The 16,848-nt window shown below is 38.6% G+C and overlaps 1 protein-coding gene across 3 annotated transcripts; it reads right to left on the bottom strand.

Annotated features, from left to right (window-relative positions):
- Positions 1–19: 19 nt before the first annotated feature.
- Positions 20–15,533, bottom strand: LOC143889791 (nuclear transport factor 2-like). Of its 3 annotated transcripts, none has more exons than XM_077394142.1 (10): positions 15,333–15,533; positions 14,361–14,421; positions 14,108–14,245; positions 13,015–13,303; positions 12,691–12,923; positions 12,077–12,239; positions 11,856–11,977; positions 11,701–11,766; positions 1,669–1,738; positions 20–620 (listed from the first exon to the last, which is right to left on the bottom strand). In XM_077394142.1, exons 2-10 carry the CDS (start codon positions 14,406–14,408, stop codon positions 331–333), a joined length of 1,419 nt encoding a protein of 472 aa, XP_077250257.1. In that variant the 5' UTR covers positions 14,409–14,421; positions 15,333–15,533; the 3' UTR covers positions 20–330. The 3 variants fall into 3 exon arrangements, with proteins under 3 accessions (XP_077250257.1, XP_077250256.1, XP_077250258.1); XM_077394141.1 differs by having other exon boundaries at positions 12,077–12,245; positions 15,333–15,532; XM_077394143.1 differs by lacking the exon at positions 20–620 and adding an exon at positions 1,171–1,410 and having other exon boundaries at positions 12,077–12,245; positions 15,333–15,532.
- Between the last annotated feature and the right edge of the window lie 1,315 nt (positions 15,534–16,848).

Below are 16,848 nucleotides of genomic sequence, written 5' to 3' on the forward strand. Positions count from 1 at the left end.
AGAAAAAAAAAAAAACCCAGACCAACTAACCATCTGCTCTCTTTTTTTCCAGCACAGAAAAGAAAATTTCTAAAAATGACAGCCAGTATTTAAGAAAAAAATTTAGGGGGAAAAGAAAAGAAAAGTTAACCTGGAGTTTGATAACAATATGCTAACACAACACAACTACCAAGTAAGCATGTAATACCACCAGCTTAAACCCAAAAAAAGGGTGGCAAAATAGAAAAAAATCAAAAACGAAATCCTTAAAGATCTTTAGTTAGCTTCTGAAAACGTCAACCATCCATCCGGATAAATCACATTCCTCACCACACCTCTAATATCCAGTCTTCAAGCAGAAGCAGAAACCCGTGGTGCGACCGATTTTGGCGCAGCAAACCCATTAGGGCGGTTCATGCGGCCACTGTTATTACCCATGTCATCAAACCTCTGATATCCTCCATCACCTCCACGGCTAGAAGATCCTCCCCTGCTGGCACCCCGGTTCACAAAGTCGGACCTGTTATTGAAATCCCCTCTGCTGTAATACCGAGCACTCGTATAGTTCCCTCTCCCTCTCCCTCCATCATGCCTGAACCCCCCTCCTCCCCTCCCAGGTAGAAACCGTCCTCTGTTGTTAACTGCAGAGAGAAAACAAATCATTTCATTGTCTCATAACTCCAAAAAAAAAAAAAAAAATGGGGGCATCCCTGTCTATCAACTTTGGCAAACAAATGTCCTTTTCAAATGACATGGTACTACATGATCTGCTTTTACAATTCGTAAAGGGAAATAATATCAGCACAACCATGTTTAAATAATTGCACAAAACCTAGCTCGTCTTTTTCTATTTTACTTGGCTTGCGAGAGCTTTTGGGGAACTCTAATAGCCTTTGACAGCTCTTTAAATAATAAAAGACAAGACGTGTTAGTGCAAATATCAAAACATGTTTGTTCTTATATCATTTCCTTTCAGAAAATGTGCACAATTCTGAATTTGAAGAGCTGAATTCCAATTTTATAACTTGAGATACCAACCAGTTTGAACACATCCTGAAATACTGAAATGGGTTATATAAACATGGGAATATAGAATACTTATAATCTTCGCACCTATCATCTTTCCCCTCACAGGCCCACCATACATGCAGCACGTGTAGGAATCAGGGCAACTGATACTGAGGAAAACCACTAGAAGATCATACGTGGGTCCAGATTCCACAGAAAGAGGAGGATGCTACACCCTCGATCAAAAAGGGATATTTCATATTTGGTTTTTCCTACCAAATGTTGCTGTTCTGTTTGCAGGCCATCATCCAGTGGTTAGGACTCAGGATTATCCCTTTTGCCCAGTGACCCCCCAATACCTTTAGTCTAATGGACCCATCAGACCAACAGCCACAATTACTAGGGACGCATGCCACATCTACACTGTGACCCATGAGCAACAAAAGGATAGAAGCGAATAGATGGGATTAGCAGTGCTCATAAATCTGTGTTTGTGTATGCATATGCATGCCATTGACAGAAGCACCAATGTTTTCTATAATAAAAAAATATAGGTCTTTCCATTTTTTTATGGTTTTAATATAGATCTTTACATTGCCAAAAAAAATGTCCATCCATTGCAAATTGAAACCTCGGATAACATTTTAGTCCACAATGAACCAGGTTTCTTGCACGACTTACCTCGAGAAGTAGAAGTCGTTCGCTTTTCCTCAACATAAACTTGACGACCACCAATCATAATAGGTGAAGCCTGAAATAAAGAATCAAACACATAAACAATGAAATATATCAAAACGTTGACAATTTTTTTTGAACATGAGAAATTCATACAAGCAGGAGTCCAGCTATCACATTAGTTTCAGAAGTAACCCAGCTTCTTATCTTATTAAAAGTTTTAGAATTTCAGCGACATCTAAATAATAAATATTCCCTTGCATTTTGAACTCTTTGTCCTGTGCATTCTCAAGTTTAATAGTATACTCGCCAGTAGGAATGCCAAACTAGACACCCAGAAAACATTGGGGTTACTGAAACATGTGAAGCAATCATCAAGCAGGAAAACAAAGGAATTCCAAAAGAAGTAAAATTTTGACAAAGCATTCCAGGGGCTGAGAACAGTTGAATGAAGAAAAATAGTCTCTACAATTTAATTGTTTGAGGCCTCCAACTCTACAACGGAGTGTTCAGCAACCATTGTAATAATAATTCCTGCACATTTTAGGTGCGAAGGATGGAGAATCCTGAAAATCTTGTTCAACATCCACGACCCACAGAGCCCGTTTACCAGTTTTCTTCGTTTTGAGTGATTAAAAGATGGGATTCTGTGGAGAGACTCAAGACATGCTTCCTCAGATTTTCATTAATCCGTTTCTGCTTGTTTATTCGTGTGAGAATACCAACTGATAATTCGATATTGTAGCTTTCTCATAGAATGCAAGGAAATCCATTTATCACATCAAAATCCTTAGAATGTGGATGCACTAATTATCAAATTCATATAGCATTCAAGAAACCCCACACCCTGTGAGCTAAAAATCCATGATAATGATAAGTGGGGTGATCTTTCGACTAATTTAGATTTGTAGAGGAAAGTTACATGGTTAACATTCACTTATGCACGATTTGAATGGGGTTCTCTTTCGACTAATTTGAAGTTTGTAGAGGAGTTGGAAGATTATTGGAACAAGCAGAGTTCTGCTGGATGGACCAATGCTTTCTTACAATTCTATCCCGAAGGAAATGCATGAAAGAATCATTTAGCAAGCTATCAGAAGGTCAGGATGGGATGCTGTTATAGAAGTCATGCAGAATGCTTAATGGGCACCAAATGTATCTGTTAAGGGTTTTTATTTCAAACAACTGTGGTTAGAAAGGATTTGAAAGGGCCCAGATCTATCTGTTACGAGTGTGCCTATTTTGTTGGGCGGTTTGCAGAGGCCAGATATTCAGACGATTGACTTCTTACCCAACAGGAGTATGTGGTTGATAGATTGTTCTCTCTGCGTTCAGACTGGTGAATCCATAGACCGCATTTTTATGCATTGTGAGGTAGCCACTGTGGTTTGGGGTTGCATTTTATTGAGGTTTGGCATATCTTGGGTCGTTCCATCAAAATTTTCTGAATTGCTGCTTAGTTGAAAGGAAACTCCATGGAAAAAACCTTAGAAGCAGGAACCTTCTCTCGGGGTGCCGCTCCCACCTCAGAACCTCGATTCGGCGCTCCTTAGGAAGGAGCTTCCAGGGACCGCGACCTGAGAGAGACGGGAACCGTTCTAATGACACCCCAGCCTACTTCTATTACTCTATAAGTCCCACCATCACCAACTTCCTTACATCAAACTCTAACTCTTCAAAGTACTTTATTGGAGCAAGCACAAAGGCTTATGCATCTTCAGAATGCACGATGAACGAGTGCACACAAATGAAGATGGTTAGAAATTAGCTTTTAGATGTATTTACATTTTGAAAGATACATATGAAAATGGTTAGAAAATATTATTTTTTGATGTACTTGAATTTTTAAAGATATATTAAGAAAATATTGCATACACGCTCCCATGGCGCTCCCAAACTTAGACTCTTCTAGACCCCACGCTTCCCCGCCCCCGCTCCCGCCTCCGCCCCCGCCTCCGCCCCCGCTCCCGCACCCGCTTCGTGCTTCTAAGGAAAAAACCCGTTAATTCCCGCAGCGAAAAACTATGTTATTTGTACAACTTGAAAAAATCATATCTCACAATCCACTTGTTGGATTTTGATGCGTTGGACTCGTATTCGAGTTTACTTTCCAACCATGTAGAGAAATCAACACGAAAATTCCAATAAGAAGATCGTTTCTGATGATCTTTGCACAACAGTCCTTATGTCTATTAAATCGCACGACAGGCTAGAAACCTCGGATAGCCGGGACAAACGTCCGGGCTCACAGTAAGTAACCGCATGATCTATCTTTGGTTCGTTAGCCCCCTAATCTATTCCCTAGTCAGCTCTGATACCACTTGTTGGAAGGATTTTAACCCCCAGGTGAAATCGCTATGTGCAACGGAACTAGAAATCGCATAGAATAAAAAATTTCTAATTGATTTCGCCCGTTAACCCAGGAACCTAGGGTCTAGATGATCGGATGGTGATTCAAATAAAAAAAAAGACACAAAAATACATTTGCGACTGATCGTAAATCAGCCTCTGCTTTATCTACTCCTCGAACGGCCACGGTCAATCTCATCGCCGCGAACCCGCAAGTTGAACCAATGGATTTTCAAATTGCGAGAAAGGAAGTTGAAAAACTTTTCTTCAAACGTATGTACGGATCTATATCATTACCTTTGGATGGGAATTTGAATCATCTTGGAAATTTAGGTTTTCTCAAAGCAATTTGAACTAGAATTGAAAAACTAGGAGATAAAGAGAGAAAACTTAAGAGTAGAAGAAATAGATAGTGTTGCATGTTTTTCTAAGGAGGGAGCACGAATTTTCCAGCCTTGATCAGCCTTCAAAAACGTGCTATGATGGTTTATATAGAGTTGGTTTCCAACTTTTAAAAATTCCAGAAGTTTCTCTCACAATTTGACAAAAATTAGGAAAACAAGATCATGAGACTGTGAATATTAGAAACCAACACAAAGTAGGAACATATGAATATTTCCTATTAGGATTTGGCATATTCTAAACCTTGGAAAAACGTGGTTTGCTTAGGCTGGGCATTTTTGCATGTGGGGCCCACCCAGATCCAAGTGCATTCCCGCTATAAAGTTGTTGACCGATTTTCAAGCCCATTTTTGGACTATTAGACAGAAGAATCGAAAATTCATACGCTACAAAGTTGTAGCCCTTTTAAAGTTGTTCAAAACAAGTACTTACACAGCCATTTTGTCCAAGAGGTTAGAAAGTTATGACTGTTTTAGTAAAATGTGACTATAAGCAAAATACACTATTGTTATTAAATTTTATAATTAAATAAACTTATTTCCTCCCATCCAATGGGATAAACGCTCCATCCATCATATTCTATAATTCTCAAAATACCCCTGAGTTAACAATTAACTCTTTGGGTATTCCAAATGCGTCCTACGATGTTTATACACCAAAGGAACTACATAAATCTTTTCCCTTGCATCAAACGCAACGAACCTAATCTGTATGTGCAATCTAGTAAATGGAAGACGCTTATCTAAAGGATATAAATGGGTCGTTCAAATTGTGAGTGGGATCAATGCAGGGATTTGACGGTCGATCCTGCAAAACCTAATAATGGGCCCCACTGCAATTTTGCTCGGTAGTCAACTACTATAATCGCATTAGATCAGTGGCCTCCATCGAGACGTTACCCTGAAAATGACCATCAAATTATCATAGCCCTAATCACATCTAATATGCGGAAGTCCTTTCCCCATCCCACATCTACTGAGTTGGATCCTACAGGAAGTGGGCATCTACTACTCCCGGATCCACTTGTGGTATACCTTCCAGTCAAACAGTTAGGGCCGCAAATGTATTTGCAAAAACTATTTCAAAAACATACAAGTGTTTTAATAAAACATTTGATAAACCATTTATTCAATCCGCTTGGGCAAGCTATGTTATATGCCTACTGCTCTGATCGAAACTGTAGATGATCTCCCTCTAATATAGGGGCGAAGAATTCCATGTTGGGTATCCCTATTAGCCTCGTGGGTTTGTCCAAGACTCCAGTACTACCCTCTGGTGATCTATAGAAGGACCACGGTTGGATAGACCAAGAATCTAGGTTGGGCCCACGGACCAATATGACCCCTAAGATCTAAGGACATGTAAAGGGTCATGTCATGTAGAATAGCCTTACTAACTCCTGTAATCGAGCTATTCTAGTGTGATCCTGTTCAGTGCACAATCTCATTGTCGCACCCACTCATCTTGCTTGAGGTCCAGTACCCAAGTGACTGAGATAAGTACTCCACGACACGTGCATGTAGGAAAGACTGGTGCCGGTTGTGAGAGGGACGAGATGTCCAATATCGACCCCAACCAAGAACCTTTAAGGTCTGCAAAAAACTATGATATCATATCACCCTGCTCCCTAGGATCTGTGAATCCTCGAGGATGGTATTCTTACTTAACTACCTGAGGACGAATATGTGTCGATTACCGAGTACATCACACATATTCAATGGTTTATCAAATATTCTATTAAAACACTTGCATGCTTTTGAAATGATTTTGCAAATGCATTTGCGGCCCTAACTGCTTGACTGAAAGGTATACCATGAGTGGGCCCATGGGGCAGTAATTGTCCACCCTCCATAAGACTCAACTCAGTGAGACGTGGAATGGAGAAGGGACTTGCACATTTAAGATGTGACCATGGTTTTAAAATTCGGACCAAAATTTCGGATTTCGGTGGAGACCGACACCGAAATGCATCAAAACCGAAACGGTCATTTATTTCGATCGAAATTTCAGAATTTCGGTCGAAATTTCGGTTTTTCCGAAATTTGACACAAAATATGTTTTTTTAATATTAATTTAATATTTCACAGAAATTTCGGCCTTCCGGTAATTTCGGCCGAAATTTAATATTGAATAAAATATTAGTTTCGGGTCGAGTGCCAGATTTTGACCGAAATTTCACAGTCCGAAATCGTTACCGAAATCGAAATTTTAAACCTTAGATGTGACTAGGGGTATAATGATTTGACGATTATTTTCAGGGTTACGTCACGATGGAGGCCACTGATACAATGCGATTATAATAGTTGACTATTGAGCAAAATCGCAGTGGGGCCCATTATTAGATCTACAGAATCGACCATCGGATCCCTGCAACGATCACACTCATAACTCAAATGTCTCATTTATATCCTTTGGATAAGGGTCCCACATTTACTAGATTGCACGGACGGACTAGATTCATCGCATTTGATGCGAGCGAAAAGATTTACGTAGTTCCTTTGGTGTATATACACACCGTATGATGCATTTGGAATACCCAAAGAATTAATTGTTAACTTAGGAGTATTTTGGGAATTATAGAATATTATGAATGGATCTTTTATCCCATTGGATGGGAGAAAATAAGTTTATTTAATTAGGAAAATTAAATAACAAGTGTGTATTTAGCTTATAGACTCGTTTTACTCAAACAATTATAACTCACTAATCACTTGGTGAAATTGAGTGTAAATACTCATTGAAAAGATCTTTAAAAGGGTAACAACTTCCTGTTTATGACTTTTCTAGATTCTTTAATCTAATTGTCCAAAACGAAATTGAAAATTAGCTAGCAGCTTTGTAGCGGAAATGCACGTGCATCGGAACGAGCCCCACATGCAAAAAAAACCCAAAGCAAGCTACATTTTTCCAAGGTTGGGAACATGCCCAATGCTAGTAGGAAACCTCCAAAGGTTCCCAGTTTGTGTTGGTTTCCAATATTCAAAGTCAACTTAACTAGTTTTTCCAATTTGAGTCGAATTGTGAGAAACTTTAGAATTTATTAGAGGCTAATCAAGGGTGGAAAATTCGTGCACGTTTTTAGAGGCTAATCAACCAACAATATAAACCATCATAGCACGTTTTTAGAGGCTAATCAAGGGTGGAAAATTCGTGCACTCTCCTTGGAATAATATCCAAGACTATCTCTCTCTTCTACTCACAAGTTTTCTATCTTTATCTCTTAGTTTTTCAATTATAGTTCAAATTGTTTTGAGAAAACCTAAAGCTACATCAAAAAAATTCAAATTCCCATCCAAAGGTACTGATATTGATCAGTACATGTTTGAAGAGAAGTTCTTCAACTTCTCTTTGCTTTGAAGTAATCCATCGATTCAACTTGCGGGTCTACGGCAATGAGATCGATCGTGGCCATTTGAGTAGATCGAACAGAGGCTGACATTACGGTCAGTCACAAAGGTATTTTATGTCTTATATTTTTATTTAAATCACCATAAGATCATCTAGACCCTAGGTTCCTGGATTAACAGGCGAAATCGATGAGAAAAGTTTTGTTCTACACGGTTTCTAGTTTTGTTGCGCGTAACGATTTCGCCTGGGGTGAAAACCCTTCCAACTAGTTATATCAGAGCTAATTAGGGTAGATTGGGGGCTAACGAACCAAAGATAGATCATGCAACTATCCGTTGTGAGCGCGGACGTTTATCACGGATATCCGAAGTTCCTAGCTTGTTGTGTGATTTAATAGACATATGGATGATTGCGCAAAGATCAGCGGAAACGATCTACCTGCTAGAATTTTCATGTTGATTTCTCTACGTGGTCGGAAAGTACACTCGAATACGAGTTCAACGCATCAAGAATCATCGAAATCCGACAAGCGGATTGTGAGATGAATTTTTCAAGTTGTACCAAAAATGCAATTTTTCGCTGCGGAATTAACGGGTATTTTTTGTTCGATCCCAAAATGGTTGAAAAGTTTATAACCTAGGTATAAACCTTTCAAACACTGATTTTGGATGTTTGTAGCATGATTAGAACCTTTATTAGGAGTCAGAACAATTAATTCCTACTTAGATTGTTCTGATGGTCATGCTATCCGAACTAGTCCCTGATACAGGACTATTTTTTTAGTTTTCTTAACCAAAGGATCTTTTTTTGGCACGAAATTTTGTGTGGATTTCTATATTGTTAAAAATATTTTTCACCATGTTCTCTTTGAAATCAGAAACTAGGATGATTAATTAAAAAAATTAATTAACTTATTTTTTATGCGAATTTATCAATATTGGTGATGACAGACCTTAATTCGTGCATATGATGAATGGATATTCATGTGATGGATGTTCTGATGTGTTTTCATATCAGATTTATTATTCATGGTTTATATATTTTTAAGTCTGCAATGTAATTAATTTAATTTAATTCAATTTATGTACTTCCTCTAGGCAGTTGTGCGAACGGCTGGTTTCCTATGGAGATTATTACTGATGTATAGATTACATAGGCTAGGGTAGGACACTTTGATAGATTATTTTATATTGTCCAAGACTAACTGAGGATGATACCGCTTTCTTGAAGATTGACGGATGGATCGTGGGAATCGCGTCATCGCGATGCTCCAAACAGTCTGGCGGATGGTGGCAGAATTCGATCCAACCGAGGACGGACATGCACGCTGATATTACATATACTCTTAGCTTCATTTGATGATGCAAATCTGAGATAAAACCCTTTGGAAAATTTGCCTTGAGGTCAGCGGATTTTTCCTAATGCGAAAACACTTTGTTGCCCATACTCCACTCTCAATTTGGTAATATGATGTTGTAGGGATTCCCTCATTCAAATAAGGTCAGTGGAAGGATCCCTATAATCCAAGATACCAAATTGGATACATGGATATTTTCTATTTGTGTTTCCATGGTGTGTTTATTTTTTTATCCATATGATGAATGGTTTGTTTACATTTCCCATGTTATTGATGATTGATGGCATGTTTATGTTTTTATTTTTCCATGGAATAGTTAGTTTAAAAACATAGCTAATATGATTATTGTACTCCAACATGTAATTCCTTCTGTATTAATATTAAGTTGTTAAATGGGGATTTGATCGAAAGGATTGATCGTCATGGCGTTCCATACCCATCTGTTAGTTGGCTAGTTTAGAGAGTAAGACGGTCATATGCCAAGGCAGAAACCGATATTATTTCTTTGGCTAGAGCAACTGACAGAATCCTATTAGGATAAGGGAAGTCTGCAAAATGCTTTGGTCATATGCCAAAGCAGAAGCCATTGTGTTTTGTGAACATTTCTGAGGCGGTCCAAGCAAAGAGTGTTGATGCCCAAAGGATACACAAGGCAATGCTTGGAGGCCAAATTAAATCGAATGTTGTGTTGGACATGACGGATTAGATGAATCCGCTTATTCAAGGCAAAAATGGTTTATGCCCAAAGCCTATGGCCATGGCTGCATAAATGAGTTTCCGATGCTCATTGGAGAAATCTTTACATTTCTCTTGATTCACAAGGTTGAGGGGCCCGTGAATGAGACATTCAATGGGCGGTACCATCAAAGATCGAAAACCCAGATCCGATGGATATGTCATGAAATTTATATCACTAAAAAGTGGATACTTGCTTGAGTTAGCCTCATTTTCCTTTGCATAAGATTTCCTTCGACTCTTTAGCTAAATGCCCAAATAAGGTAGAACGGTGTGATCCAATGATTCATAAACTAGTTAGAGAACTAAACTAGAATAATCACAGCAAGATTAGGGTCAACTACATTTTAACCATAGAGGTGCTAAGAGTGCCAGGTCCAAATGCCACTGATGAGAATTGCTTCGTAAAGTGGCATAAAGAAAAAGACATGGCAAATGTAATATCTTCGTAGTCAATGGTACGAGTGCTGCGGAAGCAGTGTTAGGGTTTAACGACAGCCCTAGATATACTAGCCAATGTCTAGGAAATGTTTTTGAGGATGGAGTCAAACTACTAGGTGACTCCAAGAGACATTCAAAATGTTGTAGAGAACAATGGCGAGAGTCACTCATAAGAAATTAAAAGTGTTTCATTATGGAAACCAATACAATTGGTACTACTTTCCTTAGTGTGGATACTTAAACAATCCCACACTTGCAAGTGTGCAAGGATTCAAGAAAACTAGAAGATTGATCAAATGAAAGCTTTTCTGATAAGTCGGAACGACGCAATGGTTGCAGTGAAGACTATATGATAGTATAGGTTAACTTGTTTTAGAGGTAAGGAATTATTAAAAATGAGAGGACATTTATTAGTACCCTCAAAAATAAGAAATTGGATTTCTATTTTCCAAAATATTTGAATACAAGATTGCTTTTGATATAAATTGTTTTTATAAAACAAAGGAAATTTTGAAGGTGAGGGATACTTTGATAAATGGTCCAACCCTGCTCAAATAAGGTTGGTATTACTGAGAGAGTAGCCGTTAACCAGTGTGAGTCGCATTGAAAAGGCGAGACGCTGTAAAGCCAACTATCATTGATTCCTTCGATTGAGGTCTTAGTAACCTAGAACGGATCACTAATTGGTTTTGGAGGTTCCATTGGATCTAATCATCTGGAACTCTATCCAATCTGTGAACCATGTCTAAAGGTTAAGATGACAACGATTCGCATTGGGGCAAGAGTGGAAGTTTAGAGGATTTGCACTGTCGTGTGTAGACTCTTCTTATTCGTCTAGAGGTGGGTTCGTCTACTTCATAGTTTTTACAAATAATTCTGGGTATAGCTCACTATACCTGAAGCAACGCAAGTTGAAGATCTTTGAAAGTTCAAAGAACTTAGAAACGAAGTAGAGAACAAGGTTGGTAAGTGAAGTAAGAATCTTCCCCTCATTGAGAAGGAGAAAACCTCACGGATAAGTTTAGGGATTACTTATGGACAAATGGAAAATGGCCTTTTCTTTGTAAGCTAATATGAGAAAATAGCAATTGCTTTCTATCAATCGGCTAGAATAATAACTGGAATCAGCCAAGACCCCACAAATTGCAAAATAACTAAGTACAAGCGACCAGTGCTTAAGTAATGTGTTATGAGGAGACAATAAAGGTCAAGAGAGAAAACGAGACAACATGAAACATTTTGGCTCAGCGCTAGAAGTATTTTACTTTTTCCACGGAGGAAAAAACATAATCACAAGTAAAAGCAAACAACTGGATTACCATAAATTCATTATGTCAATCAACTGAAAACCGATCAAAGAAACCGAGAAAATGGTTTCAAGGCACAGAAGATGTATGCAGGGATACCTCTATTGCACTTTGAATAGCACTTGCTACCTCGAATTCCACAAAACCGAAACAAAATGCTTGGTGCTGCACCATCAAAGATAAAAATTATCCAAAAGGGGCAGATAAGAAGGCATTTGAAAGAAAACGAGGTACAATATTGAATTAAAAGGAACCTTGTTACTTCTGACTTGAACACCACCACTCTTAATGGGTCCAAACCTCTTGAACTCTTCCTCAATTTGCACGGCTTCGGCATTCATCGGCAGATTCCTGATGTAAATCGAGTAGCCAGTTGCTGCAACAAGCAGATAAATGAACACCATAAAGAGGAGAGGGGACAAACTTTTTACATATAAATTCATATAACAAAGATTAGTCATGATAATAGTGAAACCTTCTGCCTCTTGGACATTTCCACTCTCAATAGCATTCGAACCAGAACTGGAAACGGGTACCTCAGGTGCCGAAGAGGGTGCTGGAGGGGGAACAACCTGTCTTTCTGGGTTTGGAGGTGCTGGTGCAGGAACTGATAGAGGTGGTGCACTCTCTTTCGTAACCTTCAACTATCCAGAGAAAATGTTATAACCACTAAATATACCAAATTCATAATCACCTAGAACTTGAATAGCTTGACATTAAGGTAAATATTTATGCAACTCTAAATCCAAGGCGGATATAAACCACCAATCAAAACCCAACGACTGACCCTAGCACATGCACTGCATGAAAAAGATGATAGTACAAAGGTATCAAGTGATTGCATCACTGCATGAAAAAGTTGCATGTACATATACATCATGAATGAGCACATCAGGATCAACAACCAAGTTACAATTTGGAGCATGAAGAAACAGGATAGGAATAAAAGGGAAGAAAAGAGAGCCGTTTTTTTTCTTATTTATAAAATTTAAGGTGCCGCCCCGGGTTCCTCAATAAATTCCGGGTTAAAATAGTATTAAAAAAAAGAAAAAGAAAAGAGAGCCATGTCCTGCTAGATAGGCCACTTACAATAGAAGCATATGACTTTTTAGGCGCTTCTTCTTGGATGCTAGAACCAGAATCAGTCATCATCTGTGAATCATTATGAGTTTCTTCAACCGCCTCAACTACTAGTGATTCCTCTTCCATGACCAAATCATCATCATTGTCAGAAGGATTATACACTTCTTCAACAGGAACTTCTTCCTCTGACAAAGAATCTGTTTGTTCAAAAACCTGATGCTCCTGAACTGGGACTGGATCTGCGAAATAAAACACCACACCCAACATATAAAAATAAAAAATAAAAAAGAGCAGCAATTTATAAACATGTAAAAAATCATCCGTCAATACCCTGGTCAGGTGGAAGAGGTGCGCTCGTGATGTTAACATGTCCCTGGTCCTCCTTGTGATGTTCAACCTCTTCCGTGTATCTAAACATGTCATTTAAAACAAAGTACCCTTTGTCTTGAGGGGCGAGGAAGAAAGACTGCGTAAAATTTCTCTTTACGCTGTCCTTTCCAGTCAGATATCCCGTCACGAGGACAAGAACTCCATCATTGAATGATTCCTGCGCATCCACTGTCTTAATCTCAGCTATAAATGTGCCGTAATCAAGAGACAGTATCTTCTCATTGATAGCCTGTATAGACAAAAAATATAACATTCAATAAAAAATACCGATTCACTATATCAAGAAGGACATTTGAATTCGTAGCCCAATCTGCGACTTCCACGATATAAGGTAAGACTCATGCTGAAGTATAAATGATTAAATAGCAACTCTGACAGCTTAAGCTTTTGGAGTTATTGGTTGTTTCCATGGTATTAGAGCTATTGCCTCACGGCAGGTCCTAGGTTCAAAACCCAACAACTCCTTGATATTAAAAATCAACGTGTTTGGCAAACCCATTAAAGAGGGGCCACACGTTAGGGGAGTTGAAGTATAAATGATTCAAAGACAAATCTTTTTCTTCTTTGTTTGAAAATGGGTTAAATGACAACTCTAACAGCTTAAGCTTTTGGAGTTGTTAAAGTATAAAAAGATAAATAAAGCCTTTGTCCAACAGCTTAAGCTTTTGGAGAAGTTGGTAAGTTAGCATGGTACCAAAGCCAAAGGTCTCGAGGAAGTTGGTAAGTTAACATGGTACCAAAGCCAAAGGTCTCAAGTTCAAACCTCCTGGATAGCAAAAATCCACATGCAATGGTCGGCCCAGAGTGGGACCACATGTTCCCCGTGTTTGCCAAGTAAGACACACGTGCAGGGGAGTGTTAAAGTATAAAAAGATAAATAACGCCTTTGTCCAACAGCTTAAGTTTTTGGAGAAGTTGGTAAGTTAACAGGAGTAATTGGCTATTTCACAGCTCAAGATACTTTACCCGCTTGAACTCAAACCAGATACTTGATAAACGAAATTGAAGTAAATACATGATAAATCTAACTTACTTGCATGGTTGTAATTGAACTCATCACACCCAGGGCCTCGGGGCGGCCGAGCTTGCTACTCTCTTGGTAGAACCGGTAAACAAGATTGGGCGATTGATGCAGGATATGGTAATATTGATGAACAAAAGCATTCCCAACCTAACCAATTCAGAACACAATTTTCAAGAAAAACACAAAACTAACTCAGATAAAAAGACCTAGAAAAATAAATGAGAATTACGCGCGGAGACGTCATTCAAACAGTGATACGCACCACGTGAGCAGGCGGGGGAGATCTAGCGACAGCTTGTTGCGATGCCATTTGTAAAAAAATCCTGAAAATTAAAAAACAACTGATCTACTGAGAATGATGACCAAAACCCTAAACCCTAGAAAGCAATCAGTAAAACTCCTGAAAATTTTTTAAAAAAAAACAGCTAATCTACTGAGAATGACGGCCAAGACCCTAAACCTTAGAAAGCAATCGATGAAAATCCTGAAAAAAACAGCTAATCTACTAAGAATGACGACCAAAACCCTAAACCCTAGAAAGCGATCGATATAAATCCTGAAAATTAAAAAACAGATAATCTACTGACAATGATGATCAAAACCCTAAACCCTAGAAAACGACCAATAAAAACCCTGAAAAATAAAAAAATAAAAATAAAATAAAATAAAAACTACTACTGAGAATGATGACCAAAACCCTAAACCCTAGAAAGCAATCGATGAAAATCCTCAACTCAACTCAACTCAACTCAACTCAACAAAGCCTTTGTCCCAAACTAGATGAAAATCCTGAGAAAAAAAAACAGCTAATCTACTGAGAATGATGACCAAAATCCTAAATCCTAGAGAGCGATCGATATAAATCCTGAAAACTAAAAAACAGCTTATCTACTGAGAATGATGACCAAAACCCTAAACCCTAGAAAGCTTTCAATAAAAACCCTGAAAAAAAAAAAAAAAACTACTGAGAATGATGACCAAAACCCAGAACCCTAGAAAGCGGTCGATAGATCCTTAAAATTAAAATAGCATCTAATCTACTGAGAAAGATGACCAAAACTCTAAACCCTAGAAAGCGATCGATCAAGAGTTTCAGATTGGCAGAACAAAGCCAAATTCCCCACAGGCTAGAGGCGGGTGATCTAAGACAGATGAATGGAAATAGCATAATCAGGGACAGATAAAGATTTTCGATCATCGAGAGAGAGAGAGAGGGGGAGGGAGATATCCGTACCTGTCTCGATCGGAGAAATTAAGGTTTTGATCGGGCTCGCTCTCTTTCTCCCTTCGCCTTTTCTAGGGCTTTTTGCTTTCGTATCTCAACGAAAGGGGAAAGAGAGACGAGGGGTTTAGCCTTTTTCTTTTCTAGGGTTTTGCTTTCGGATCTTAAAGAGGCGGGGGGGAATAGGAATATGATGCTTTTAGTTTTGAGAGGGAGAGAGGGTTTTTAAAAGTGGAAGATGGAGAGCGATTGGAGGTGAGACCTGGGTCGTTTGATGTTATGATGATTTATATGGGCCCAAAAAATGAATGGTTTAGATCATCTATTCAGGTGGGCCATGCTCCAACCTTTTTCTTTATCTTCTCCAATTCCATGTAGAACTCCCAAAATATGACCATTAATCACATTTTCATCATATTTTAAAATTCAAAATCTCCTTAATTATAAGGTCTATATGTGGGTTATCTAATGATTAAAAGTGGTTAAGCAAATAAGCATGACTAAGGTATGCTTTTAGTGGTGGGGCCATCATTCTATATATTGAACAATGTGGGTCCACCTGTTTTTCCCTTTATTCTGGATACAACCCTGACCGTCGATCGCTTTTGTGATCTCATGATTTGTAAAACATTGTTATTTGCCCGCCTCAAAATATGAATTTTGGAAATCTCCATATTCAGATCAGTTCAGATCGGAGGGTTAGGATCATCCTATGGAACTGATTTTTGGGGCACCTAAGTTGTGCCCAAACAGATGAACGGTTTGGATCATCAAAAAAAAGTGGGCCGTACCTACTTTTTTAGACTTCACATGTTTTCCACGGCCACCCATCATATAAATTCTCCAAAATATGACCATCAATCACATTTGCATCACCTTTTAAGCTTCAAATCTCCTTAATTAAGGTCTAAATACATCTATCTACGTTTAAAATGTGGTTAAGCACGAGTATGGATGCTTTTATATTTTGAACAATGTGGGTCCACCCATTCTTTCTCTTTATCTGGGATGCAATCCCAACCACTTCATTGCTGTTGTGATCTCTTGCAAAACATTGTTTTCTTGCCTCTTAGGTCAAAAGTGGCAGCAGATGGCTGGCTGGATTGATGTATTTTTGGGCTATGGCCCACTCATCAACCCAGATCAACAGTTGTCATCCACCTTCATAGGTGACACTTCTGCAGATTTTGAAATAGATACTGAAAGTGGGAGATTTTTATTTTTTTTATGCTGTGTGGCTGTATAATCCAGTATTTTTTCGAAAAGTATTGTATGCCTACTTCACTGGATGATCCAACTAGTTCATCTGTTGAGCCACAATGTAAATAGGTTGTGCCGTGAAAATCTTTTCCTTAGGATGATCCTAACCCTCCGATCTATTGAGAGACTGCCATGAAAATCTTTTTTGTAGGATGATCCCAACCCTCTGATCTATTGATGTTTCCTTAATGTGCAGTCTCTCAATAGATCGGAGGGTTAGGATCATCCTACGGAAAAGATCTTAAGGGCAACACCTGTTACCCAATGG

The sequence above is a fragment of the Tasmannia lanceolata genome, unplaced genomic scaffold, assembly GCF_043159265.1.
Source record: "Tasmannia lanceolata isolate RefF3 unplaced genomic scaffold, GAP_Taslan_0.1 ptg000013l, whole genome shotgun sequence".
Classification (NCBI taxonomy): Eukaryota; Viridiplantae; Streptophyta; class Magnoliopsida; order Canellales; family Winteraceae; genus Tasmannia; species Tasmannia lanceolata.